Source organism: Leucoraja erinacea, unplaced genomic scaffold, assembly GCF_028641065.1.
Source record: "Leucoraja erinacea ecotype New England unplaced genomic scaffold, Leri_hhj_1 Leri_817S, whole genome shotgun sequence".
Taxonomy (NCBI): Eukaryota; Metazoa; Chordata; class Chondrichthyes; order Rajiformes; family Rajidae; genus Leucoraja; species Leucoraja erinaceus.
The window spans coordinates 45,706-72,009 of NW_026576748.1; the positions used below are offsets into that span (position 1 = coordinate 45,706).

The 26,304-nt window shown below is 45.8% G+C and overlaps 1 protein-coding gene across 1 annotated transcript in view; it reads right to left on the minus strand.

Moving 5' to 3' along the window:
- The window catches only part of LOC129694834 (uncharacterized), a 66,998-nt gene extending 43,694 nt beyond the window's left edge, over positions 1-23,304 (minus strand). Inside the window, exons 1-2 of the mRNA XM_055631594.1 lie at positions 22,846-23,304; positions 6,829-7,014 (exon numbers count right to left, since the gene is read on the minus strand). Of these exons, the coding sequence (XP_055487569.1) occupies positions 6,829-7,014; positions 22,846-23,304 (645 nt within the window). The remainder of the gene's footprint in view (positions 1-6,828; positions 7,015-22,845) is intronic.
- Positions 23,305-26,304: the final 3,000 nt, after the last annotated feature.

Consider the following 26,304-nt stretch of genomic DNA (forward strand, 5'->3'; position numbering starts at 1 on the left):
CTATTGAGAACATGGCCATCAGATCTGCACACAATCTACACCTCTAGCACCATCTCTTAACTCCTATCCGGATTGAAGGTGACTAGGGTGGCACTGTGGAGCAGCGGTAAAGCTGCTGCCTCACAGCACCACAGGCCCTGGTTCGATCCTGACTACGGGTGCTGTCTGTACGGAGTTTGTACGTTCTCGCTATGACTACGTGGGTTTCCTCTGGGTCCTCTCATTTCTTCTCACACTCCAAAAACAAGCAGGCTTGTAGGTATATTGGCTTCTGTAAATTGACCCTTGGGCGTATGATGGGATAACATAGTGTTAAACTGATTTATTTTGTCAGTCCTATTCAAGAAAACTTGATTCAAACCATTGCTGCTAAAATCAATTATTTATTCTGACACCACTGGATAATTCTTTAAACCTTCCAACACAGAGTTAGAAACTCTGGGGCTGGTCGAAAGAACTACTGACTTTGGTATAAATGTAACACATTGTACAGGTAATAGACAAGGATGGTACAAAAGGAGTGGCAAACTATTAACCAATCATTATGGTTTACCATACATTTAACTTATTTGCATTAACCAATCAACTAAATCCTTTCCATTGATTGACAACACGTATAGTCACATGATTTTCCCTTTTCCGGCCCCTTTACAACCTTCTTCCCCTCTGTGGTGTCTTCAACCTCTTTGCTCAAAATCATTTTATTTCAATAAAGTAAAACCACAGATATAAAACTAATTCTCAGAGAACACCTCAGAATATAATAATCACACAACACATACACACAAAACATATTTTCACTTTTGGAAAATAAAGTTATTTCTAAAAATCTAATACATACAATCCTAATTAAAACACAATACACTTCATAAATAATTTCCTTACAACTACATAGTTAAAATAAGTTACGTATGGATTAAATATGAGTTTTGTCCCATTCTTACAAAGTGGTAAAGAATTAAGTTATTTCTAATCACACAATTCCCAACTCCAAGCACACAAAGACCATATATTTGTCACGCTTGATTGCTTCTTCCCAAGCTCGGGTGTAATTTCATTCTGTATTACAACCTCCCCCTTCTATCTCTAGAGGAAAATAATGTAAGGCTTCTTCACTAATAGCATTCCACACAACAAATGAAAGATTATCAAAACTTTCTCAGTTACTTTCTCAGTTTTCTATAACCATAAGAAAACCTTTTGCAAAGGTCACACAACCATCACCTATGCCTTATCTCTTATCTCATCGTAAATACATTTAAACAGCACAAACCATATCACAGACAAGTATCTACACTTGGTGCCTCAAACCCAATATAGACAACCATAAATCCCGTTCATAGAAACATAGAAAATAGGTGCAGGAGTAGGCCATTCGGCCCATCGAGCCTGCACCTCCATTCAATATGATCATGTCTGATCATCCAACTCAGTATCCTTACCTGCCTTCTCTCCATACCCCCTGATCCCTTTAGCCACAAGAGCCACATCTAACTCCCTCTTAAATATAGCCAATGAACTGGCCTCAACTATCTTCTGTGGCAGAGAATTCCGCAGATTCACCACTCTCTGTGTAAAAAATGATTTCTCATCTCGGTCCTAAAATACTTCCTTCTTATCCTTAAACTGTGACTCCTCATTCTGGACTTCCCCAACATCGGGAATAATCTTCCTGCATCTAGCCTGTCCAACCCCTTAAGAATTTTGTAAGTTTCTATAAAATCCCCCCTCAATCTTCTAAATTCTAGCATGTACAAGCCGTGTCTATCCAGTCTTTCTTCATATAAAAGTCCTGACATCCCAGGAATCAGTCTGGTGAACCTTCTCTGTACTTCCTCTATGGCAATAATGTCGTTCCTCAGATTAGGAGACCAAAACAGTACGCAATACTCCAGGTGTGGTCTCACCAAGACCCTGTAAAACTGCAGTAAAACCTGTTGAGTTTGAAGAAATTATGTTGCATCCAGGTTTTTATAGCTGACAAACAGGAGTTGATATGGGAGGGGGTTGTGGGGGGATTTGGTGCCAAGGTAGATCTGGGTGTCATCAGCGTAACAGTGGAAGTCCAGATTGAAGTGGCGGAGTATCTGACCAAGGGGGAGGATGTAGATGATGAAGAGGAGGGGGCCGAGTACGGAGCCTTGGGGAACGCCTTGAGTGACTGTGGCTGTAGCAGAGGTGTGGTTGTGGAGAGAGATGAAGTGGGATCTGTTGGAAAGATGGGCAGAATGGCCTAATTCTGCTCCTATAACTTATGAACATGAATTATTTCAGTCATTATGAAAGAGTCATAAAGCATTTCAACCTAACTCATTCACCCAAATCTGAATTAGTCCCATTTTTGTGCGTTTGCCCCATATTATAAACATTTCTTACCCATAAACTTGTTCAAATGTCCGATAAACTTTGTAATTGCAGTCGCAACTACCATTTCCTTTTGCTGATTTTTCCATCTACTCAACACCCTCTGTGTGAAAATTAGATCCTTAGGTCCCCATTAAAACTTTCCCCTCGCAACTTAAACAGACGTCCTCTAATTTTAGACGACTCTGGGAAGAAGACCTTGGGTGTTCACCTTATCGATGCTCTTCGTGGTATTATAAGCCTCTATGTTGCACCCCAACCTTCTTAGCTCCATGGAAAACAATCCCAGTTTATCCAGTATCTACAGGGCCGGATTTAGATGAAGGGAGGCCCTAAGCTATTTCACTTGTGAGGCCCCCTCCCCCTCCCAATCTCCCATCTCCACGACTAGTCAAGTCAAGTTTATTCGTCACATACCCATATGAGATGTGCAGTGAAATGAAAAGTGGCAATGTTTGCGGATTGTGCAAAAAAATTACAAAACAGAATGGTACAGAATCACATATTCACATATTACATATTTGTGGGAGAAAAAAAAGAGAAAAAAACAGCAATTTAAAAAAGACACCACACAACAGTAAAATGGTTCAGTAAGTTAGTCCCTGGTGCGAAAGGAGTTTACAGTCCTAGTGGCCTCTGGGAAGAAGCTCCTTCTCACCCTCTCTGTTTTCATAGCATGGCAACGGAGGTGTTTGCAGCGGGAACAGTCCATTGCTGGGGTGGAAGGGGTCCCCCATAATGTTGCTGGCTCTGGAGTTGCACCTCCTGGTGTATAGTTCCTGCAGGGGGGCGAATGAAGTTCTCATAGTGCGTTCGGACGAACGCACTACTCTCTGCAGAGCCTTCTTGTCCTGGGCAGAGCAATTCCCAAACCAAATTGTGATATTTCCGGACAAGATGCTTTCCACAGCCGCTGAGTAGAAGCACTGGTGGATCCTCAGAGACACTCTGAATTTCCTCAATTGCCTGAGTTGGTAAAGGCGTTGCCTTGCCTTACTCACCAGTGCGGCAGCGTGTGATGTCCATGTCAGATCGTCGGAGATGTGGACTTCCAGGTATTTAAAGCAGCTCACCCTATCCACAGTATCACCATTTATCTTCATTAGTGTGTACGTCCTCGGATGTTGTGCCCTCCTAAATTCCATGATCAGCTCCTCAGTTTTTTTGACATTCAAGAGGAGGCTGTTATCCTGGCACCAGAGTGCTAGATCAGCCACCTCCTCCCAGTAGGCCTTCTCATCATTGTCTGAGATCAGGCCCACCACCACAATTTCATCAGCAAACTTGATTATAAAGTTGGAGATGAACCTAGCCACACAGTCATGTGTGTACAGGGAGTACAGTAGGGGGCTGAGGACACCAACCCAGGGGGGATCCTGTACTAAGGGTGAGGGACTTTGATGTATTTCCTCCCATCTTGACTACCTGGGGTCTGGCAGTGAGAAAGTCCAGGACCCAGGCACACCCAGGGGGGGTGTTGAGCCCTAATTCCAGCATCTTGGGAGCTGCCCTGGAGAAGGCTCTGTCCCCAAAACTGCGGAGGTTGGACTTGTGGATGGAGAGGAGACCAGCTGATGTGGATCTGAGGGACCGTGAGGGTTGGTAGGGGGAGAGGAGGTCAGTGGGATATGGGGGGGGGGGGGCAGATGGTGGAGGACTTTGTAGGTGAGGATCAGGATTTTGTAGGTGATCCGGTGGGAGATGGGAAGCCAGTGAAGTTGTTTGAGGACTGGAGTGATGTGATGCCAGGATTTGGTGTGGGTGATGAGTCGGGCGGCTGCGTTCTGGATCAGTTGGAGTTGGTTGATGTAGGTGGAGCTGATGCCAAGGAGAAGTGAGTTGCAATAGTCCAGTCGGGAGGAGATGAAGGCATGGATGAGTCTTTCAGCAGCGGGCGGTGTGAGAGAGGGTCTGAGTTTGGCGATGTTGCGGAGATGAAAGAAGGAGGTTTTAATGACATGGCGGATGTGAGGCTCAAGGGAGAGGGTGGAATCAAAGATCATGCCAAGGTTGCGGGCCTGGGGAGATGGGGAGACAGTGGTGCCGTCGATGGTGAGAGTGGGGTTATTGATTTTGCTGAGTGTGGCTTTGGAGCCTATGAGGAGGAATTCTGTCTTATCGCTGTTGAGTTTGAGGAAATTATGTTGCATCCAGGTTTTTATAGCTGACAAACAGGAGTTGATATGGGAGAGGGGGGGGTTGTGGGGGGATTTGGTGCCAAGGTAGATCTGGGTGTCATCAGCGTAACAGTGGAAGTCCAGATTGAAGTGGCGGAGTATCTGACCAAGGGGGAGGATGTAGATGATGAAGAGGAGGGGGCCGAGTACGGAGCCTTGGGGAACGCCTTGAGTGACTGTGGCTGTAGCAGAGGTGTGGTTGTGGAGAGAGATGAAGTGGGATCTGTTGGAAAGATGGGCAGAATGGCCTAATTCTGCTCCTATAACTTATGAACATGAATTATTTCAGTCATTATGAAAGAGTCATAAAGCATTTCAACCTAACTCATTCACCCAAATCTGAATTAGTCCCATTTTTGTGCGTTTGCCCCATATTATAAACATTTCTTACCCATAAACTTGTTCAAATGTCCGATAAACTTTGTAATTGCAGTCGCAACTACCATTTCCTTTTGCTGATTTTTCCATCTACTCAACACCCTCTGTGTGAAAATTAGATCCTTAGGTCCCCATTAAAACTTTCCCCTCGCAACTTAAACAGACGTCCTCTAATTTTAGACGACTCTGGGAAGAAGACCTTGGGCATTCACCTTATCGATGCTCTTCGTGGTATTATAAGCCTCTATGTTGCACCTCAACCTTCTTAGCTCCATGGAAAACAATCCCAGTTTATCCAGTATCTACAGGGCCGGATTTAGATGAAGGGAGGCCCTAAGCTATTTCACTTGTGAGGCCCCCTCCCCCTCCCAATCTCCCATCTCCACGACTAGTCAAGTCAAGTTTATTCGTCACATACCCATATGAGATGTGCAGTGAAATGAAAAGTGGCAATGTTTGCGGATTGTGCAAAAAAATTACAAAACAGAATGGTACAGAATCACATATTCACATATTACATATTTGTGGGAGAAAAAAAAGAGAAAAAAACAGCAATTTAAAAAAGACACCACACAACAGTAAAATGGTTCAGTAAGTTAGTCCCTGGTGCGAAAGGAGTTTACAGTCCTAGTGGCCTCTGGGAAGAAGCTCCTTCTCACCCTCTCTGTTTTCATAGCATGGCAACGGAGGTGTTTGCAGCGGGAACAGTCCATTGCTGGGGTGGAAGGGGTCCCCCATAATGTTGCTGGCTCTGGAGTTGCACCTCCTGGTGTATAGTTCCTGCAGGGGGGCGAATGAAGTTCTCATAGTGCGTTCGGCCGAACGCACTACTCTCTGCAGAGCCTTCTTGTCCTGGGCAGAGCAATTCCCAAACCAAATTGTGATATTTCCGGACAAGATGCTTTCCACAGCCGCTGAGTAGAAGCACTGGTGGATCCTCAGAGACGCTCTGAATTTCCTCAATTGCCTGAGTTGGTAAAGGCGTTGCCTTGCCTTACTCACCAGTGCGGCAGCGTGTGATGTCCATGTCAGATCCTCGGAGATGTGGACTTCCAGGTATTTAAAGCAGCTCACCCTATCCACAGTATCACCATTTATCTTCAATAGTGTGTACGTCCTCGGATGTTGTGCCCTCCTAAATTCCATGATCAGCTCCTTAGTTTTTTTGACATTCAAGAGGAGGCTGTTATCCTGGCACCAGAGTGCTAGATCAGCCACCTCCTCCCAGTAGGCCTTCTCATCATTGTCTGAGATCAGGCCCACCACCACAATTTCATCAGCAAACTTGATTATAAAGTTGGAGATGAACCTAGCCACACAGTCATGTGTGTACAGGGAGTACAGTAGGGGGCTGAGGACACCAACCCAGGGGGGATCCTGTACTAAGGGTGAGGGACTTTGATGTATTTCCTCCCATCTTGACCACCTGGGGCCTGGCGGTGAGAAAGTCCAGGACCCAGGCACACCCAGGGGGGGTGTTGAGCCCTAATTCCAGCATCTTGTCAGCAAGTGTGGTGGGGACTATCGTGTTGAAGGCTGAACTGTAGTCTATGAACAGCATCCTCACATAGCCCCCCTTCTGACTCTCAAGGTGAGAAAGAGTGGTGTGCAGAACCTGGGAGACCGCATCGTCCGTGGACCTGTTTGGCCGGTATGCGAATTGTAGCGGGTCCATGTTGCGAGGGAGGAAGGCACAGATGTGTTTCTTCACCAGCCTCTCAAAGCATTTCATGACTACCGAGGTGAGGGCCACCGGACGGTAGTCATTCAGACAAGCTGGGGAGGCATTTTTTGGTACAGGTACAATGATGGATCTTTTGAAGCAGGCAGGGACCACGGAGTTGACCAGGGAGAGGTTGAATATTGTAGTGAGCACCGGAGCTAGCTGCGTAGCACAGGACTTGAGTACTCGCCCCGAGATGCCATCTGGGTCTACAGCTCTCCTCGCGCTCTCCTGTGTCAGGGCCCTCCTCACGTCGTGCTCGGACAACAATAATATGTGCACATCCCCAGCGATGGGCCTCCCTTCAGCATCGTTAGCCAGCACGCTGGCGGTGTTGTCGTTAGCCAGCAAACCTAGGGTGATGTTGCCCGACTCGAAACGAGCGTAGAAGGAGTTCAGGTCATCAGCTAGGGTGGTGGGTGGTGAGGGGGGGGTGAGGGGGTTGCTCCGGTAGTTGGTTACAGTCCGTAGTCCCTGCCACAGGCGTCTGGTGTCCTGCTGCTCCATCTGTAACTCCATCTGAGGACCATGACTACCCGACAGTGACAGTGTGACACTTTTAGATCCTACTGTATGTTGTCATTAAACAGTTGGTTTTAAAATACATACTGGATTCACCGCGGAGCGGGCGAGGCGTTACCAGGATCGCCGTTTGAAGCTCTGGCGTGTTGGGCCTGCTGCTTCAACATCATGGAGCTGTGGTTTGCGGAGCTCCCAGCCTCGGGCCGTGCTGATTTCAACATCATGGAGCCCTGGGATCCCTTTGCCGAGGGCCGCCAGCGTGAATCTCCACCCAGCTCAGCCTGTGGACTTCGGGAGTCGCGGTCTCCGGTAGGAAGTGGCCGATTCGGAAGTCCAAGCCGCTGAGAATGTTCTCCCATTCCGACGTCGGATGGTGACCCCCAAATTTAATTGTACCAATGGCCATGAGAAGGGGGTCTGTTGGAGACGGGAAAAGGGATCATCAATGGGGGCGAGGACTCCTTCCCCTGGAAGAACGGTGTGAGGTGGAGGCGACAGCAGAAGAGCTTCAAATCGCGGAGGGCCCGAACTAATTGAGGTGGGGACGGAGGGAGACAAAGATGAGGCCTCTGCTGAGGACATACCGTTCGGTATCTGAGAGGGGGAGGTCAGGAGGGATGGTGAGCTCACAGCAGTGATGGGGGTTGGGGCCGGAGAAAGGCAGGTGAGTGGACGGAGGCCGAGGCGATGTCTGGTGGGGGGGATGGTGGGTGGTCAGTGGGTAGGGGGGTATGAGGACTGTAGTGTGGGTGGGGAAGAGCTGGGGTCACATGGTTTGAGGTGAATGGGGAAGACCCAGTGGAACAGCCACTGAGGTTGCCAGGGTTAGGGGACTAGCACTAGGACCCAGCGCAGTCAAACTCAGGGGAGTTGGAGTCTGCAGCGTGAAAACTTCAGGCCCCGTGCTGAGTCCAGGCTGCAGGTAAGGCGTCAGCTGCGGGCTGCTGGAGGGCGGTGTAGTGGCCAGGGTCAGCGGGCAAAGAGTAGGAGGTCCTCTCCACAACGAATATTAGCCTCACCTGCATTTTAATCCCGCCCCTCCCCCCCCACCAACACCACCAAAGCTTCCGGAATTGCAAGCACAGCGCCACTGATGGTAGGTTTTGTAACAACGCCCCCATGTCAAACGTTTTATACACCTTGGTGGAGCGGGCCGAGGCCCCCCTAGATCTTGAGGCCCTAAGCTGAGGGAACGACAGATGGCACAATGGGCTAAGTGTTCTGCTGGCGACCGGAAGGTAGCTGGTTCGAATCCTGCTTGGAGTGCATACTGTCGTTGTGTCCTTGGGGCAAGACACTTCACCCACCTTTGCCTGTGTGTAAATGTAATGTAATTATGTGAAGCACTTTGGAGTCAATGCAAGTTGACTAAAAATGTGCTATATAAATAAGATTAATATTATTATAAGCTTATACGTAAATCCGGCCCTGAGTATCTTCCGATAACTAAAGCACTCAATTCAGGCAACATCCTTGTGAATTCTTCCTGCACCCGCTCTAGCTTAATCACATCTTATTGAGAACATGGCCATCAGATCTGCACACAATCTACACCTCTAGCACCATCTCTTAACTCCTATCCGAATTGAAGGTGACTAGTGCGGCACTGTGGAGCAGCGGTAAAGCTGCTGCCTCACAACACCACAGGCCCTGGTTCGATCCTGACTACGGGTGCTGTCTGTACGGAGTTTGTACGTTCTCGCTATGACTACGTGGGTTTTCTCCGGGTCCTCTCATTTCTTCTCACACTCCAAAAACAAGCAGGCTTGTAGGTATATTGGCTTCTGTAAATTGACCCTTGGGCATATGATGGGATAACATAGTGTTAAACTGATTTATTTTGTCAGTCCTGTTCAAGAAAACTTGATTCAAACCATTGCTGCTAAAATCAATTCTTTATTCTGACACCACTGGATAATTCTTTAAACCTTCCAACACAGAGTTAGAAACTCTGGGGCTGGTCGAAAGAACTACTGACTTTGGTATAAATGTAACACATTATACAGGTAATAGACATGGATGGTACAAAAGGAGTGGCAAACTATTAACCAATCATTATGGTTTACCATACATTTAACTTATTTGCATTAACCAATCAACTAAATCCTTTCCATTGATTGACAACACGTATAGTCACATGATTTTCCCTTTTCCGGCCCCTTTACAACCTTCTTCCCCTCTGTGTTTTTTTCAACCTCTTTGCTCAAAATCATTTTATTTCAATAAAGTAAAACCACAGATATAAAATTCTCAGAGAACTCCTCAGAATATAATAATCACACAACACATACACACAAAACATGTGTTCACTTTTGGAAAAGAAAGTTATTTCTAAAAATCTAATACATACAATCCTAATTAAAACACAATACACTTCATAAATAATTTCCTTACAACTACATAGTTAAAATAAGTTACGTATGGATTAAATATGAGTTTTGTCCCATTCTTACAAAGTGGTAAAGAATTAAGTTATTTCTAATTACACAATTCCCAACTCCAAGCACACAAAGACCATATATTTGTCACGCTTGATTGCTTCTTCCCAAGCTCGGGTGTAATTTCATTCTGTATTACAACCTCCCCATTCTATCTCTAGAGGAAAGGAATGTAAGGCTTCTTCACTAATAGCATTCCACACGACAAATGAAAGATTATCAAAACAGTTACTTTCTCAGTTTTCTATAACCATAAGAAAACCTTTTGCAAAGGTCACACAACCATCACCTATGCCTTATCTCTTATCTCAACGTAAATACATTTAAACAGCACAAACCATATCACAGACAAGTATTTACCCTTGGTGCCTCAAACCCAATATAGACAACCATAAATCCCCTTCATAGAAACATAGAAAATAGGTGCAGGAGTAGGCCATTCGGCCCATCGAGCCTGCACCTCCATTCAATATGATCATGGCTGATCATCCAACTCAGTATCGCATACCTGCCTTCTCTCCATACCCCCTGATCCATTTAACCACAAGAGGCACATCTAACTCCCTCTTAAATATAGCCAATGAACTGGCCTCAACTACCTTCTGTGGCAGAGAGTTCCGGAGATTCACCACTCTCTGTGTAAAAAATGATTTTCTCATCTCGGTCCTAAAAGATTTCCCTCTTATCCTTAAACTGTGACTCCTCGTTCTGGACTTCCCCAACATCGGGAATAATCTTCCTGCATCTAGCTTGTCCAATCGCCTTAAGAATTTTGTAAGTTTCTATAAGATCCCCTCTCAATCTTCTAAATTCTAGCATGTGCAAGTCGACTCTATCCAGTCTTTCTTCATAAGACAGTCCTGCCATCCCAGGAATCAGTCTGGTGAACCTTCTCTGTACTCCCTCTATGGCAAGAATGTCTTTCCTCAGATTAGGAGACCAAAACTGTACGCAATACTCCAGGTGTGGTCTCACCAAGACCCTGTAAAACTGCAGTAGAACCTCCCTGCTCTTATACTCAAATCCTTTTGCTATGAGTGCTAATACCATTTGCTTTCTTCACTGCCTGCTGCACCTGCATGCCTACTTTCAATGAATGGTGTACCATGACACCCAGGTCTTGTTGCATCTCCCCTTTTCCTAATCGGCCACCATTCAGATAATAGTCTATTTTCCTGTTTTTGCCACCAAAGTTGATAACCTCACATTTATCCACATTATATTGCATCTATCATGCATTTTCCCACTCACCCAACCTATCCAAGTCACCTTGCAGCCACCTAGCATCCTCCTCACAGCTAACACTGCCCCCCAGCTTCGTGTCATCCGCAAACTTGGAGATGTTGCATTCAATTCCCTCATCCAGATCATTAATATATATTGTAAATAGCTGTGGTCATAGCACTGAGCCTTGCGGTACCCCACTAGTCACTGCCTGCCATTGTGAAAAGGACCCGTTTACTCCTACTCTTTGCTTCCTGTCTGCCAGCCAGTTCTCTATCCACGTCAATACTGAACCCCCAATACCGTGTGCTTTAAGTTTGTATACTAATCTCTTATGTGGGACTTTGTCAAAAGCCTTCTGAAAGTCCAGATATAACACATCCACTGGTTCTCCCTTATCCACTCTACTAGTTATATCCTCGAAAAATTCTATAAGATTCGTCAGACATGATTTTCCATTCATAAATCCATGCAGACTTTGTCCAATGAATTCACCACTTTCCAAATGTGCTGCTATCCCATCTTTAATAACTGACTCCAGCATTTTCAACGGCAGATACTCGGGAAACGCGGTAAGCTTGTGAAAATCGTGAAGTTTTTTCAACACTGTGAAAAATGTCCAAGAGTAAAAATATACTCGTGATGAAGTACCCCCACGAGTTTGATTTTTTTTAAACTCGGGAGAGCTCTTGGGTAAACTTGCATCGTGGTACAGGGACTTTATTTTTTACTCGTACGAGCCACTACGAGACATCCACGAACTCCAAAGGACCCGCTACAGACATTCTCCGAGTTCGAATCAGGGGACAACTCGGGAGAACTCGTGAATTAACTCATACAGTGGGACAGCTCTTAAAGAATGCGGAGTCAGGGGATATGGTGAGAAGGCAGGAACGGGGCACTGAATGTGGATGATCAGCCATGATCATGTGAATGGCGGTGCTGCCTCGACGGGCCTAATGGCCTACTCCTGCACCTATTGTTTATTGTCTAAAACTTGCTGCAATGCTCATATTTACCTTCCTGGAAAGAAATTCGACTCATGTTTTGACTTTGTCGTATGGAAACGCTTAAAGTTTTCCAACAATGGTGGCAGGTTAAACAGTGTGAGAACCATATCTTGATATGCATTTGCCATCTCGTATGCCAAAACTAGAACTATTCCAACGGAATCCATGAATTCAGAGATATCGCGTGTTCAAACATGAATAGTTTCGCTGCAAAAATGAATATAACTTCTTGGATAAGGAGTTAGTTCGGGGAAGCTCAATCCGAAATGTGGCATAGACAGGACAGTTTTGGAGGGATATGGGCCAAACTCAGGCTGGTGGAACTAGTGTAGATGGGGCATGTTGGCCAGTGTGAGCAAGTCGGGCCAAGGGGCTGTTTCCACGCTGTATCACTCTATGACTCTATTTTGTGCACGTAATTCTCCTAATTTGAGGAAGGACATTTTGCTATTGAGGGTGTGCAGCTTAGGTTCACCAAGTTAATTCCTAGGATGGCGGGACTGACATATGAAGAAAGAATAATCGACTGGGCTTATATTCACTAGAAATTAGAAGGATGAGAGGGTATCTTATAGAAAGGAGGAACAACAGCAGCAACAGATTAGCAAGAGATACGACTGATTGGCTCTAGCCCAAGTGTGAGGAGAGGGGTGAAAACAGTTAAAGGCCAAGGACGCACAGTCTTTGTTCAGAACTGCTGTAGATTTGGGAGGAACAACAGCAGCAACAGATTAGCAAGAGATACGACTGATTGGCTCTAGCCCAAGTGGGAGGAGAGGGGTGAAAACAGTTGAAAACTGAGGAATTTGCTTTGTAAATTGGTAAATCAGGCAATTTATCAGTCAATTTAAGCAGGACAGCTCTTTGCGAGCGGCAGTGAGTGAGCGGCCTAGTGAGGGAAGTGTGAGTCTTTGGCTCGAGAGTCTTAGGAGAGGAGACCACGCAATACGCTTGAGAGGTAGAGACCAAAGAAGGAGATGTCAGGCAAGCTGATTCAGTGCGATGCTTGCAGTATGTGGGAGGTCAAGGACACCGCTGGTGCCTCTGGCTGCTACAAATGCGAAAAATGCATCCAGGTAGAGCTCCTGAAGGGCCGTGTTGGGGAACTGGAGAAGCAAGTGGATGACCTCCGGTTCGTACGAGAAACGGAGTCGTTCCTCGACAAGTCCTACAGTACGATTGTTACACCTAAGGTACTGGAAGAGAGAAGGTGGGAGACAGTGAGAAAGGGAGGGAAGCATGGAATGCCAACGTCCCCGGGTGGTGTACCTCTTGTAAACAGGTTCATCCGCTTAGAAGCTGTTGGGACAGAAGACGTGAGCGGCGGACTGGCCTGTGATGCGAATAGGGCTGTTGAGCCAAAACCAAAAAGGCCTAAGGCAGGCAAGGCCATTGTAGTGGGAGACTCCATCGTGAGAGGTACGGACAGGGGTTTCTGCGGCAACAGACGGGATGCGAGGATGGTGTGCTGCCTTCCCGGTGCCAAGATCCAGGATGTCACGGATAGAGTGCAGAAAATCCTCAAGGGCGAAGGTGAACATCCGGAAGTGGTAGTGCATGTCGGCACAAACGATGTCGGAAAAAAGGGGATGAATATTCTGCAGCGTGACTTTAGAGAGCTCGGAAAAATGTTGAAAAGCAGGACCTCCAGGGTTGTTATGTCCGGTTTGCTTCCAGTTCCCCATGCTAGCGAGAGCAGGAACAGGGAGATACGGGACCTGAACGTGTGGCTGAGGAACTGGTGCACGGGGCAGGGATTTAGATTCTTAGATCACTGGGATCTGTTTTGGGGTAAGGGGGAACTGTACAAAAGGGACGTATTGCATCTTAACAGGTGTGGGACCAGCATTCTGACAGGCAGGTTTGCCACTGCTACACGGGTGGCTTTAAACTGAATAAGGGGGGTGGGGTGTCGAATGGGATAGTTGAGGATGGAGTTAAAGGGAAAGGGTTTCTTAAATGTGTGAGCGTAGAGACCGAGGGGTGTAAAATGAGGGTAGAAGAAATAGGTAGCAAGGTGAAAAGTAAAAGTGGCAGGCAGACAAAACCAGGGCAAAAATCAAAAAGGGCCACTTTTCAACATAATTGTATAAGGGGTAAGAGTGTTGTTAAAACAAGCCTGAAGGCTTTGTGTCTCAATGCAAGGAGCATTCGTAATAAGGTGGATGAGTTGAATGTGCAGATAGCTATTAATGACTATGATATAGTTGGGATCACGGAGACATGGCTCCAGGGTGATCAAGGCTGGGAGCTGAACATCCAGGGATATTCAATATTCAGGAGGGATAGACAGAAAGGAAAAGGAGGTGGGGTAGCATTACTGATTAGAGAGGGGATTAATGCAATGGAAAGGAAGGACATTAGTTTGGAGGATGTGGAATCGGTATGGGTAGAGCTGCAAAACACTAAGGGGCAGAAAACGCTGGTGGGTGTTGTGTACAGGCCACCTAAAAGTAGTTGTGAAGTTGGAGAAGGTATCAAACAGGAAATTAGAAATGCGTGCAACAAAGGCAAACCAGTTACAATGGGTGACTTCAATCTACATATAGATTGGGTGAATCAAATTGGCAGGGGTGCTGAGGAAGAGGATTTCTTGGAATGTATGCGGGATAGTTATCTAAATCAACATGTAGAGGAACCAACGAGAGAGCAGGCTATTTTAGACTGGGTATTGAGTAATGAGGAAGGGTTAGTTAGCAATCTTGTTGTACGTGCCCCCTTGGGCAAGAGTGACCATAATATGGTTGAGTTCTTCATTAGGATGGAGAGTGACATTGTTAATTCAGAAACAATGGTTCTGAAACTTAAAGAAATGATATGTTAAAAGAAAGAGATTAGTTAAAACAAATGTAGGTCCCTTGCAGTCAGAAACAGGTGAGTTGATCATGGGGAACAAGGATATGGCGGACCAATTGAATAACTACTTTGGTTCCGTCTTCACTAAGGAAGACATAAATAATTTGCCGGATATAGCAGGGGACCGCGGGTCAAAGGAGTTGGAGGAATTGAGTGAAATCCAGGTTAGCCGGGAAGTGGTGTTGGGTAAATTGAATGGATTAAAGGCCGATAAATCCCCAGAGCCAGATAGGCTGCATCCCAGAGTACTTAAGGAAGTAGCTCCAGAAATAGTGGATGCATTAGTAATAATCTTTCAAAACTCTTTAGATTCTGGAGTAGTTCCTGAAGATTGGCGGGTAGCAAACGTAACCCCACTTTTTACGAAGGGAGGGAGAGAGAAAATGGGGAATTACAGATCAGTTAGTCTAACACCGGTAGTGGGGAAACTGCTAGAGTTATTAAAGATGGGATAGCAGCACATTTGGAAAGTGGTGAAATCATTGGACAAAGTCAGCATGGATTTACGAAAGGTAAATCATGTCTGACGAATCTTATAGAATTTTTCGAGGATATAACTACTAGCATGGATAGGGGAGAACCAGTGGATGTGGTGTATCTGGACTTCCAGAAGGCTTTCGACAAGGTCCCACATAAGAGATTAGTATACAAACTTAAAGCACAAGGCATTGGGGGTTCAGTATTGATGTGGATAGAGAACTGGCTGGCAAACAGGAAGCAAAGAGTAGGAGTAAACGGGTCCTTTTCACAATGGCAGGCAGTGACTAGTGGGGTACCCCAAGGCTCAGTACTGGGACCCCAGCTATTTACAATATATATTAATGATTTGGATGAGGGAATTGAAGGCAATATCTCCAAGTTTGCGGATGACACTAAGCTGGGGGGGGGGGGGGGGGGGGGGGGGGGGGGGGCAGTGTTAGCTGTGAGGAGGATGCTAGGAGACTGCAAGGTGACTTGGATAGGCTGGGTGAGTGGGCAAATGTTTGGCAGATGCAGTATAATGTGGATAAATGTGAGGTTATCCATTTTGGTGGCAAAAACGGGAAAGCAGACTATTATCTAAATGGTGGCCGATTGGGCAAGGGGGAGATGCAGCGAGACCTGGGTGTCATGGTACACCAGTCATTGAAGGTAGGCATGCAGGTGCAGCAGGCAGTAAAGAAAGCGAATGGTATGTTAGCTTTCATTGCAAAAGGATTTGAGTATAGGAGGTGGGAGGTTCTACTGCAGTTGTACAGGGTCTTGGTGAGACCACACCTGGAGTATTGCGTACAGTTTTGGTCTCCAAATCTGAGGAAGGACATTATTGCCATAGAGGGAGTGCAGAGACGGTTCACCAGACTGATTCCTCGGATGTCAGGACTGTCTTATGAAGAAAGACTGGATAGACTTGGTTTATACTCTCTAGAATTTAGAAGATTGAGAGGGGATCTTATAGAAACTTACAAAATTCTTAAGGGGTTGGACAGGCTAGATGCAGGAAGATTGTTCCCGATGTTAGGGAAGTCCAGGACAAGGGGTCACAGCTTAAGGATAAGGGGGAAATCCTTTAAAAACCGAGATGAGAAGAACTTTTTTCACACAGAGAGTGGTGTATTTCTGGAACTCTCTGCCTCAGAGGGTAGTTGAGGCCAGTTCATTGGCTATATTTAAGAGTGAGTTAGATGTGGCCCTTGTGGCTAAGGGGATCAGGGGGTATGGAGAGAAGGCAGGTACGGGATACTGAGTTGGATGATCAGCCATGATCATATTGAATGGCGGTGCAGGCTCGAAGGGCCGAATGGCCTACTCCTGCACCTAATTTCTATGTTTCTATGAAACATATAAAATTCTTAAGGGATTGGACAGGCTCGATGCAGGAAAACAAATCCCCGTGTTGGGGGAGTCCAAAACCAGGGGTCACAGTTTAAGAATAAGGGGTAGGCCATTTAGGACGGAGATGAGGAAAAACCTTTTCAGCCAGGGAGTTGTGAATCTGTGAAATTCTGTGCCAAAGACGGCAGTAGCAGCCAATTCACAGGATGTTAGAAAATTAGATTTAGCTCTTGGGGCTAACGGAATCAAGGGATATGGGGGAGAAAGCAGGAATGGGGTACTGATTTTAGATGATCAGCCATGATCATATTGAATGGAGGTGCTGGCTTGAAGGGCCGAATGGCCTACTCCTGCACCTATTTTCTATGTTTCTACTTAAAATTAGCGAATCCGATGCTCGTACTGCTGGGTTGTAATCTGCCCAAGCGAAATATGCAATGTTTCACCAGAAATAGAAAGCGTTTAGACATAAACAAACGTCACAGGGGCAAGAAAGGGGAAGCATTAGGAAAACAGAAGTTCTGGGAAAAGGCAGTAAATTAAATGATATAAGCGATGATGATGCAAAGAAAGGATCTGAGTTAATCACCGATGTGAATGTTACTTTAATTAGAGGTTTTGGTTTTTATTTTTATTTTGGGATGCCTGGATTGTTTGTATTTAGTTTGCACAGTCCATTTATGATGCTGGTTGTGGATTTGTCATGGTTCCATTTGCCAACATGATGCTACCCAGGAGATGAGTCAATTGTCGTGGGTTAACCAACTCTGCCCTATTCTTCCAGGAACGAGCTGGTCTAATTCTGGTTTTACTTCGGAGTCACGTGAGTGATTCAGGGAAGAAGTCCCGCCAGTCCGCATGCGCATCATTACATCTGACACATGGCGCAGCGACTGGTTGGGAGGTGCAGCGCTCCTCCAGCGGTAAGTTTAAAAATCTCAAGTAAGTGTTCAACTTAGTCGGAGGTCGCTTTCTGTGTTGGAGTAAGTCTTGTTTTCAGGATCAAGTTTTCAATTAATTGTTTAAGAGAAAAATGCCATCCGCCCTACCATCCACCCAAAATTTGCGGCACCGTGTAAACCCAGCACCATTCAGCCGCCAACTCTGCTGTTTGGGGAAGACCTCGCGAAGAGAGTGAAGGAGCTCGACGACGAGGCAAGAACGTTGGGACTGATAGCCATAGAGGGAGTGCAGAGACGGTTCACCAGTTATGAAGAAAGACTGGATAGACTTGGTTTATACTCTCTAGAATTTAGGAGATTGAGAGGGGATCTTATAGAAACTTACAAAATTCTTAAGGGGTTGGACAGGTTAGATGCAGGAAGATTGTTCCCGATGTTAGGGAAGTCCAGGACAAGGGGTCACAGCTTAAGGATAAGGGGGAAATCCTTTAAAACTGAGATGAGAAGAACTTTTTTCACACAGAGAGTGGTGAATTTCTGGAACTCTCTGCCACAGAGGGTAGTTGAGGCCAGTTCATTGGCTATATTTAAGAGTGAGTTAGATGTGGCCCTTGTGGCTAAGGGGATCAGGGGGTTATGGAGAGAAGGCAGGTACGGGATACTGAGTTGGATGATCAGCCATGATCATATTGAATGGCGGTGCAGGCTCGAAGGGCCGAATGGCCTACTCCTGCACCTAATTTCTATGTTTCTATGTTTCTATGACTGATTTAAGCACCGATGGTCAGCAGAACTGTTCGTCGGCAGTACCCCTACAGACGGGTTGCAGAGACTGGGTCTGGTCAAGGAACAAGCCGGCCGTTCACTAATGTGCGCAGCTGGCACGCTGCAACCGGGACATGAGCAAACGTGGCTTTTCACACCAGAAACCGGGGACAGCAAATTCAACCGGTAACCATGGAGGTAGGTGGGTCTGGTTCTTATAGGAACATATTGACTGAAAAACACCTACAAGTTGGGGGGAAATTACATTTGTTCTGAACTCGGTCTGAAGAAGAGTTTCAGCCCAAAATGTTGCCCATTTCCTTCGCTCTATAGATGCTGCTGCACCCGCTGAGTTTCTCCAGCATTTTTTTGTGTACCTTCCATTTTCCAGCATCTGCAGTTCCTTCTTAAACACTTGTTCCTAAAGGAATGGTATGACATAACATCAGATCCGTTTATACTGGCCAGTATACAAGGTTTTCGAATTGAATTCTATCCCAATTTGTGTCCACCCATTCAGCATGTTCCAAGCCGGACACTAATTAAAACTGTTAAAACCAGTACTGGGGCTACTCCGAGCTCAGAGTCATATTGTAATGGCCTATTTGGATGATATTTTAATCATAGGAAAGATTCGGGAAACAGCTGAATCGTCCATTTCAGTTGTTAAACTCACTTTTGAGAGATTGGGATTCATCATTTATCCAGATAAATCCAAAGTAACACCAGTCAGAGTTATTGATTATTTGGGATTCACTATTAACTCAGATCACATGTCGGTGACTCTGCCCAGGAACAAAAGGCTAAGTTAATTTAAGGCTGTATCAAGCTCATAGAAGAGCAGCAACCTTCAATTAGACAGGTGGCCAGCTTGATTGGCAAATTAGTGGCTGCTTTTCCAGCTGTGCAGTTTGGACCTTTGCATTACCAACAGTGTGCAAAGGAACAGACACTCAGGATACATAAAGGTCATTATGACAGGCCCATGCAATTACTAGCTGAAGCCATTGCTGAAGTGCAGTGATGGATAATAGTAAGATTAAACGAGAACTTACCAGTTTGAAGTTTGATCTGTATTTTACGATGAGGGATTACGTGAAGAAGCCCGCTCAGTGCGCAGGCGCGGCATGCTTCCAAGCAGCGGTGTGGAATCACAGACAGACACACGTATTTGAAGTAACATAGTAAAGAATAAAGAGACATCAATTATCAGTTTGATCCATGTAATGAGGGTGGGAGCGGAGGGCACGTAATCCCTCATCGTAACTCCTCATAAAATACAGATCAAACTTCAAACTGGTAAGTTCTCGTTTAATCTTACTATTTTACTTCGGAGTCACGTGAGTGACTTCGTGAAGATTTCAAAGCTCTGTGATTTCAAACCGTGTAACAGTTTTACTCACTCACTGCCGAAAGCTCTTGAGGAAGGAAGTGTTATTGTAATCAACCAATGAATCTGTTTTCAAAACAAAACGGTATTTATTAACAATAACAAAAACAAATAGCTCCCCCGGGCATTAAATTAAATATTTGCAGTTTCTAATATTCTTGCTGCAAATAAATCAGGCTTCACCAAAGGCTTGTCATAGAACGTCCGGAATGTGGATTCCCTCGACCATCCTGCTTTGTTTAGGATAAGGTCAATAGGCACATTCATCCTTGCTGCCGTTGATGTGGATGCTGCCCTGGTGGAATGAGATTTATATACATTAATGTCTATTCCAGCAGCTTCCAATACCTGTTTTAACCATCTTGAAATGGTCTGGCTCGTTACCCTGCCATGTGGTTTTTTGTGGCTGACCCATAAGGCTCTTTCACTTCCTCGGATATTATGGGTTGTGTCAATATAAATTTTGATGTGGGTCACCACACACAATCGTGGCTCTGGTGGGTAGGCCCGGAATACCACTAGCGTGTTGGATGTTCCTGGCCTGCTTTGTTTTATCAGACCTTGTATAGTGAAGGTTACCTGGTCTGACGTTGTTTCCATGCTGTCCAGTCGAAGTTTATGCAATGACTGGACCCTCTGTGCAGATACTAGTGCCATAAGCATGAGCGTTTTTAATGTCAATTGCTCAAGGCTGAGGGATCTTGCTGGTGGTCTGTCCCGAAGGTATGTGAGCACAACACTGATGTCCCAAATTTGAGTATATCTAGGCTTGGGGGGCTTAATGTTATATATGCCCCTCATCAGTTTGACCACCAGCGGATGGGACCCCATGGGCTGATGTCCTGCAGGTTTGAGGTAGTTGGAGAGGGCACTACGTGCCGTGTTGATGGCACTGTAGCTCATATCCTCATGATGATGTAAGTAGGCCAGGAACTCGAGAACATTGGCTACTGTGGCTGTTTCGTAAGCAGTCCCCGTTTCTTGGCAGTACCTCTCCCATTTCTTGATGTTGGTTAGGTACTGCCTCTTTGTAGATGTTCTCAGGGATGCTGACATGGTGGTGATGGTTTGTTGCGATAATCCCAGGTCCAGATAGGGTCGGTTTAAAATCTGCAACCCAGGAGTTTCATGTCTTGATGGCATGGATGGCTTATGCCTGACACTGGGTGAGTCAATAACCCTGGATGACTGGGAAACACCATTGGTGATTCCACCACCATGTCATGGAGTACTGGGAACCATGGCTGTGTAGGCCAGTCGGGCACCACCAAAATTCCAGATGCTGAATCCATCTGGATTTTGCGAAGTACCCGACTGATGAGGCAGAAGGGAGGAAAGGCATAGAAAAATAACTTTCCCCAATCCAGCGTGAACGCATCTACCGCTGCTGCCTCTGGATCTGGTTCCCACGCGACATACGTAGTTAATTGGTGATTCAGTCTTGATGCAAATAAATCGATATCTGGCTTCCCATATTGCTTTACAATTTTAGCAAATGCTTTAGGATTTAACATCCATTCGATGTTGTCATTGAATTTGCATGACCTGGTGTCCGCCACTGTATTTAGCTTACCTGGTAGATAGGTAGCTGAAAGCCAAATATGTCTTTCGACACACCATTGCCAAATCGTATTGACCAATTTGTCGCATGATAAAGATTTTATGCCGCCCATATGGTTAATGTAAACCACCACCATAGTATTGTCTATTTGTAATCTAACATGCAAGTGATGCATATTGGATACATATGCTTTCAAACCATAAAAGGCGCCCAACATTTCCAAATAATTAATGCCCAGTGTAGATAGTAATGATGATTCTAAGTTAGTCCATCTACCACCTGTGCTGGATATGGAGTTAGTTGCTCCCCAGCCTTTAGCACTGGCATCTGTTTGGAGTACTAAAGTAGCATTAGTAATAACAATAGGACTACAACTATGCCAAATGTTTTGTATCCACCACTGTAGCTCTGATATTGCTTCAGGGGGTAAAATCATGACTCGGTCATAATGACCTTTATGTTGTTTTAGTGCCTTTACCTTTGCTCTTTGTAAATTTTGATAGTGCAAAGGTCCAAATTGGATAGCTGGAAATGCTGCTACCATTTTCCCAATTACTGCTGCCACTTGTCGAATAGTTGTTTTTTTGTTAATCTTTAAGTTATTGCATGATTGTACTAATGCAATCATCTTTTCCCTTGGCAGGGTAATAGTCATTTGGACTGAGTTAATTGTGAAACCCAGGTAGTTCCATTATCGTGGATGGATTTAACTTGGATTTATCTGGATGTAAGACGAACCCTAGAGCTTCTAGGAGCTGTTTAGTAGCTGATACTGCTGCTACAGCCAATTCCATAGTTTTCCCAACTATGAGGATGTCGTCCAAATATGCCATGACTATATGATTAAGTTTCCTTAACGTTGCCATGGCTGGTTTTAATATTTTAGTGAATAGTCTTGGGGCTGAAGTAAGCCCATTAGGCAGTGCTTTATACTGCCACAGCTCCCCCATCCAGATAAATTTAAGGTATCTGCTATAATCCTTATGTATAGGTACCAGATAGTAAGCATCTTTGAGATCAATGCTTGCCATATAGTATCCTTTGGAAATCAGTTGTCTAGCAGTCACAAATGTTTCCATTTTGAAATGTATATACTTAACAAAATCATTCAGGGATGTTAAGTCAATGATGATGCGACATCCACCATCTTTTTTAGTTTTTGTAAATATGTTGGAAACAAATTCCAAGGGCTCATGTTTAGTTTTTTCTATGGCCCCTTTGTTTATAAGTCTCACCAGTTCAGCTTGTCCCTCCTGTTGTTCTTTTTTGGAGAGAAAAAATACCCTTTCGGGCTGGTGTTGAACTGGCGGTATTTTTGAAATAAATTCAATTTTATACCCTCCAATGCTATTGAGTATATATTTATCATTAGTGATCAATGCCCATGCTTCTTTAAACAAGTGTAACCTTCCCCCTGTTAGTAAGGCACCCTTATTCTCTGTATGCTGGTAGGAACCAGATCCACCTACCTCCATGGTTATTGACGGCTTTGTGATTTCTTTTTCCGTAGTGCTTTGCCTTGTCGACGTGCTGGCGATGTTGGGGGGAGGCGCATTTTCCAGGGGGTCCGCGGCGGGCCCTGACCTAAAAAAGGTCTTTGGGGATAGTGCGGCCCCAAGCTTTCACCAGTCCCATGTTCCGGACGCCGACTGGTGGATGCAGTGGTGTGCTGCCACCTGGGTGTGAGAAATGTTCTAGGTTTGCTTGTCGCTGGGCCTGCCCTCATGAGGCTGAAGGTTTTGGATGCCTCCTCCATATCCTTGAGCTGTTTGTTGAGGTTGTTTCCAAATAATAACGAATCCGATTCCATAGATGGAGTTTTGCACAAGCCGGCAAACTTTGGGTTGAGGGCAGGTCTGATGTTTTCCCTCCGAAGGTTGTTCAACTCAAACTGAGTTGTACACATTAATGCGAGCACATCCTGCTGGTGTGTACTCATCTCCTCAGTCTGCACGCAACGAGCATAGGCTGTGATGGCCGACGTGAGGAGGCGAAGTATCCGCTGGAGTTTTACCTCTTGTGCCCGTATTGGTCCCCCCACATTTCCCCAGATTTGACTGTTGAGACTCTTAACCTTAAGAGCCTCGCAGTTGTCTGGTGCTGTGTGCTCCTCCAGCACTTGGGCGAGCACCTTCTCCTGTAGAGGCTTGTTCGACAGGTGATTTATACTAGCCGCCATCCTCGGCTCCAAAGGTGCTCCAACCCGTGGGGTAGCAACAAAACGATCCACAACACCCAGCAGCTGTTCTTCCTGCACACCCTGCACACTCCCGATTCCTTCCGCCTGCCCCTTTTCCAGACCAGCCCTGCCCTGGTCACCAATGCTAGCCTCCAGTTCTAGGTCTGAGGTTGCAAAGGGAAGTGCCGGACTCGACACTATGGAGGAGGCGCCTGTCCTGTCTGCCTGAGAGCGCTGCTGTTCTCGGTAGACCATCCCCTCCAAGAGCTGCTGAATGCAACTCAGGCGGTTGTCTCTCCTCCGTTTTGGGGAGGACATTTCCCCCTCCGACGAGTCGGAGTCGACCGGCCGATTAGTTTTCCGGGTGGCTTTCCCAGCCCGCCGTGTAGGCTCTGGCGTGACTGGGACCGGCTCGGTCTCAGGGATTGCAAACCGCTCCTCGAGCGGTACTACCGCCGGTTGCTGCCCCGCTGGAATAGGCTCCTCCGGTGGAGTTAGAGCACGGGCAGTTTTCTGAGGGAGCTTCCTGCGTTGAGACATTTTGCTCTGCAAAAAACACTAACGCCAACTCTCCTCCGGTTAGTCCCAACGTACCGTCCACTTACCTGACGGTCCGTTTTAAAGTGCAGCTGGAGAGCCTGACTCCAGCTGCCGCCGCTGTTGCACTGCTGAGCGTAATGCCGCGCCTGCGCCCTGAGCGGGCTTCTTCATGAAGTCACTCACGTGACTCCGAAGTAAAATGAATGTCTCAAGTTGTTCCAGCAAAATTCTGGTTGAACAACCTTCCATTGTCTTACAGACTGATGTCATTGCTCTAGGTTGGGGTGCTACTGATACCGTTTCCAGCTGTTGAGGCAGATGGAATATGCATAAGGCACCTCTTCTGCAATCACGTGGGATTTATTATTTAGAAATTTTGGGAGCATTTTATGGGCTTAAGGCTTATTGCTCTACTAAGTATCACCTGCATGTTCAGCTTCGGATTGACAACACTACAGCAGTGGTGTATGTTACATAGAAACATAGAAACATAGAAATTAGGTGCAGGATTAGGCCATTCGGCCCTTCGAGCCTGCACCGCCGTTCAATATGATCATGGCTGATCATCCAACTCAGTATCTTGTACCTGCCTTCTCTCCATACCCCCTGATCCCCTTAGCCACAAGGGCCACATCTAACTCCCTCTTAAATATAGCCAATGATTTGGCCTCAACTACCCTCTGTGGCAGAGAGTTCCAGAGATTCACCACTCTCTGTGTGAAAAAAAGTTCTTCTCATCTCGGTTTTAAAGGATTTCCCCTTTATCCTTAAGCTGTGACCCCTTGTCCTGGACTTCCCTAACATCGGGAACAATCTTCCTGCATCTAGCCTGTCCAACCCCATAAGAATTTTGTAAGTTTCTATAAGATCCCCTCTCAATCTCCTAAATTCTAGAGAGTATAAACCAAGTCTATCCAGTCTTTCTTCATAAGACAGTCCTGACATCCCAGGAATCAGTCTGGTGAACCGTCTCTGCACTCCCTCTATGGCAAGAATGTCTTTCCTCAGATTAGGAGACCAAAACTGTACGCAATACTCCAGGTATGGCCTCACCAAGACCCTGTACAACTACAGTAGAACCTCCCTGCTCCTATACTCAAATCCATTTTGCAATGTTAATCATATGGGTGGAATGAAGTCGGAATCTTGTGATAGATTGGCTAATCTGATTTGGAACTGGTGTATTACCAGAAGCATTTGGCCTTCAGCTAACTACCTACCAGGTAGATTCACCATAGTGGCAGACACCAGGTCACGCAAATTCAATGACAATATAGTATGGATGTTGATTCATGAGGTGTTTAACATGTTGTTGCTCGGTATGGGATGCCAGATATCGATTTGTTTGCATTCAGACTCAACCACCAGTTACCTAAATATGTTTCATGGGAACCAGAACCTGGGGCAGTAGTGGTAGATGCATTCTCGCTACATTGGGGTGGAATGTTTTTATATGCATTTCCTCCATTTTGCCTCATCAGTCGGTGTCTGCTCAAAATCAAGCAGGACTCCGCCTCAGGAGTGTTGGTGGTACCCGACTGGCCTACACAGCCATGGTTCCCTCTCGTTTTGGAGATAATTACACAGCCCCTTATGACTGTTCCCAAACATAGAAACCTACTGGTGCACCCTGTAACTGGCGATCAACATCCTTTACATGACCGTATTGATCTGTTAATTTGCAGATTCTAAGAGGCCATACCTGGGGCGAGGACTATTCGATCGAACCAAGGATGTGATTACTGTGGCCTGGAGGGATAGTACCCAAAAGCAGTACATCTCTCATATTAGGAAATGGGAGGTGTTCTGCTCACAGGAGAATATTACATATCACATGGCAGGTATCTCAGATGTGCTAGAATTCCTGTCAACTCTCCATTTCGATGAAAGGCTAAGTTATAGTGCGATCAACACAGCCAAAAGTGCCCTGTCCTCATACTTGTGGACGGGATCAGAACAATATTCTATTGGATCTCACCCTCTGATCTCTCGATTTATGAATGGAATTTTTAATTCGAAGCTCCCAGGCCCAGGTATTCGGTAATCTGGGATGTAAGCGTAGTGCTCATGCTGCTTTGTCAGTGGACGTCCGTCACCTCCCTGTCTTTGGCCAAAGTCACCATGAAGGTAGTCATGCTCATGGCACTGGTTTCGGCACAACGAGTGCAGACATTGCAGAAACTGCGGCTAGACAGGATGGAAGCATCTGCAGATGCCATTACGTTTTACATTGATGATCTACTCAAGCAGAGCAGACCAGGGGTGACAGGATTTAAGATCATATTTTCGGCATACCCCACGGATTCACGTCTATGTGTGGTGTCACACTTGCTATATAGTATCAAGGCCACCAGAACCCTCACAGGTATGGAATCAGCAGTGTTTATCAGCCATATAAAAATGCATAGGAAAGTGTTGGTTCAGACCATTTCAAGGTGGCTGAAGCAGGTTGTGGTTTAT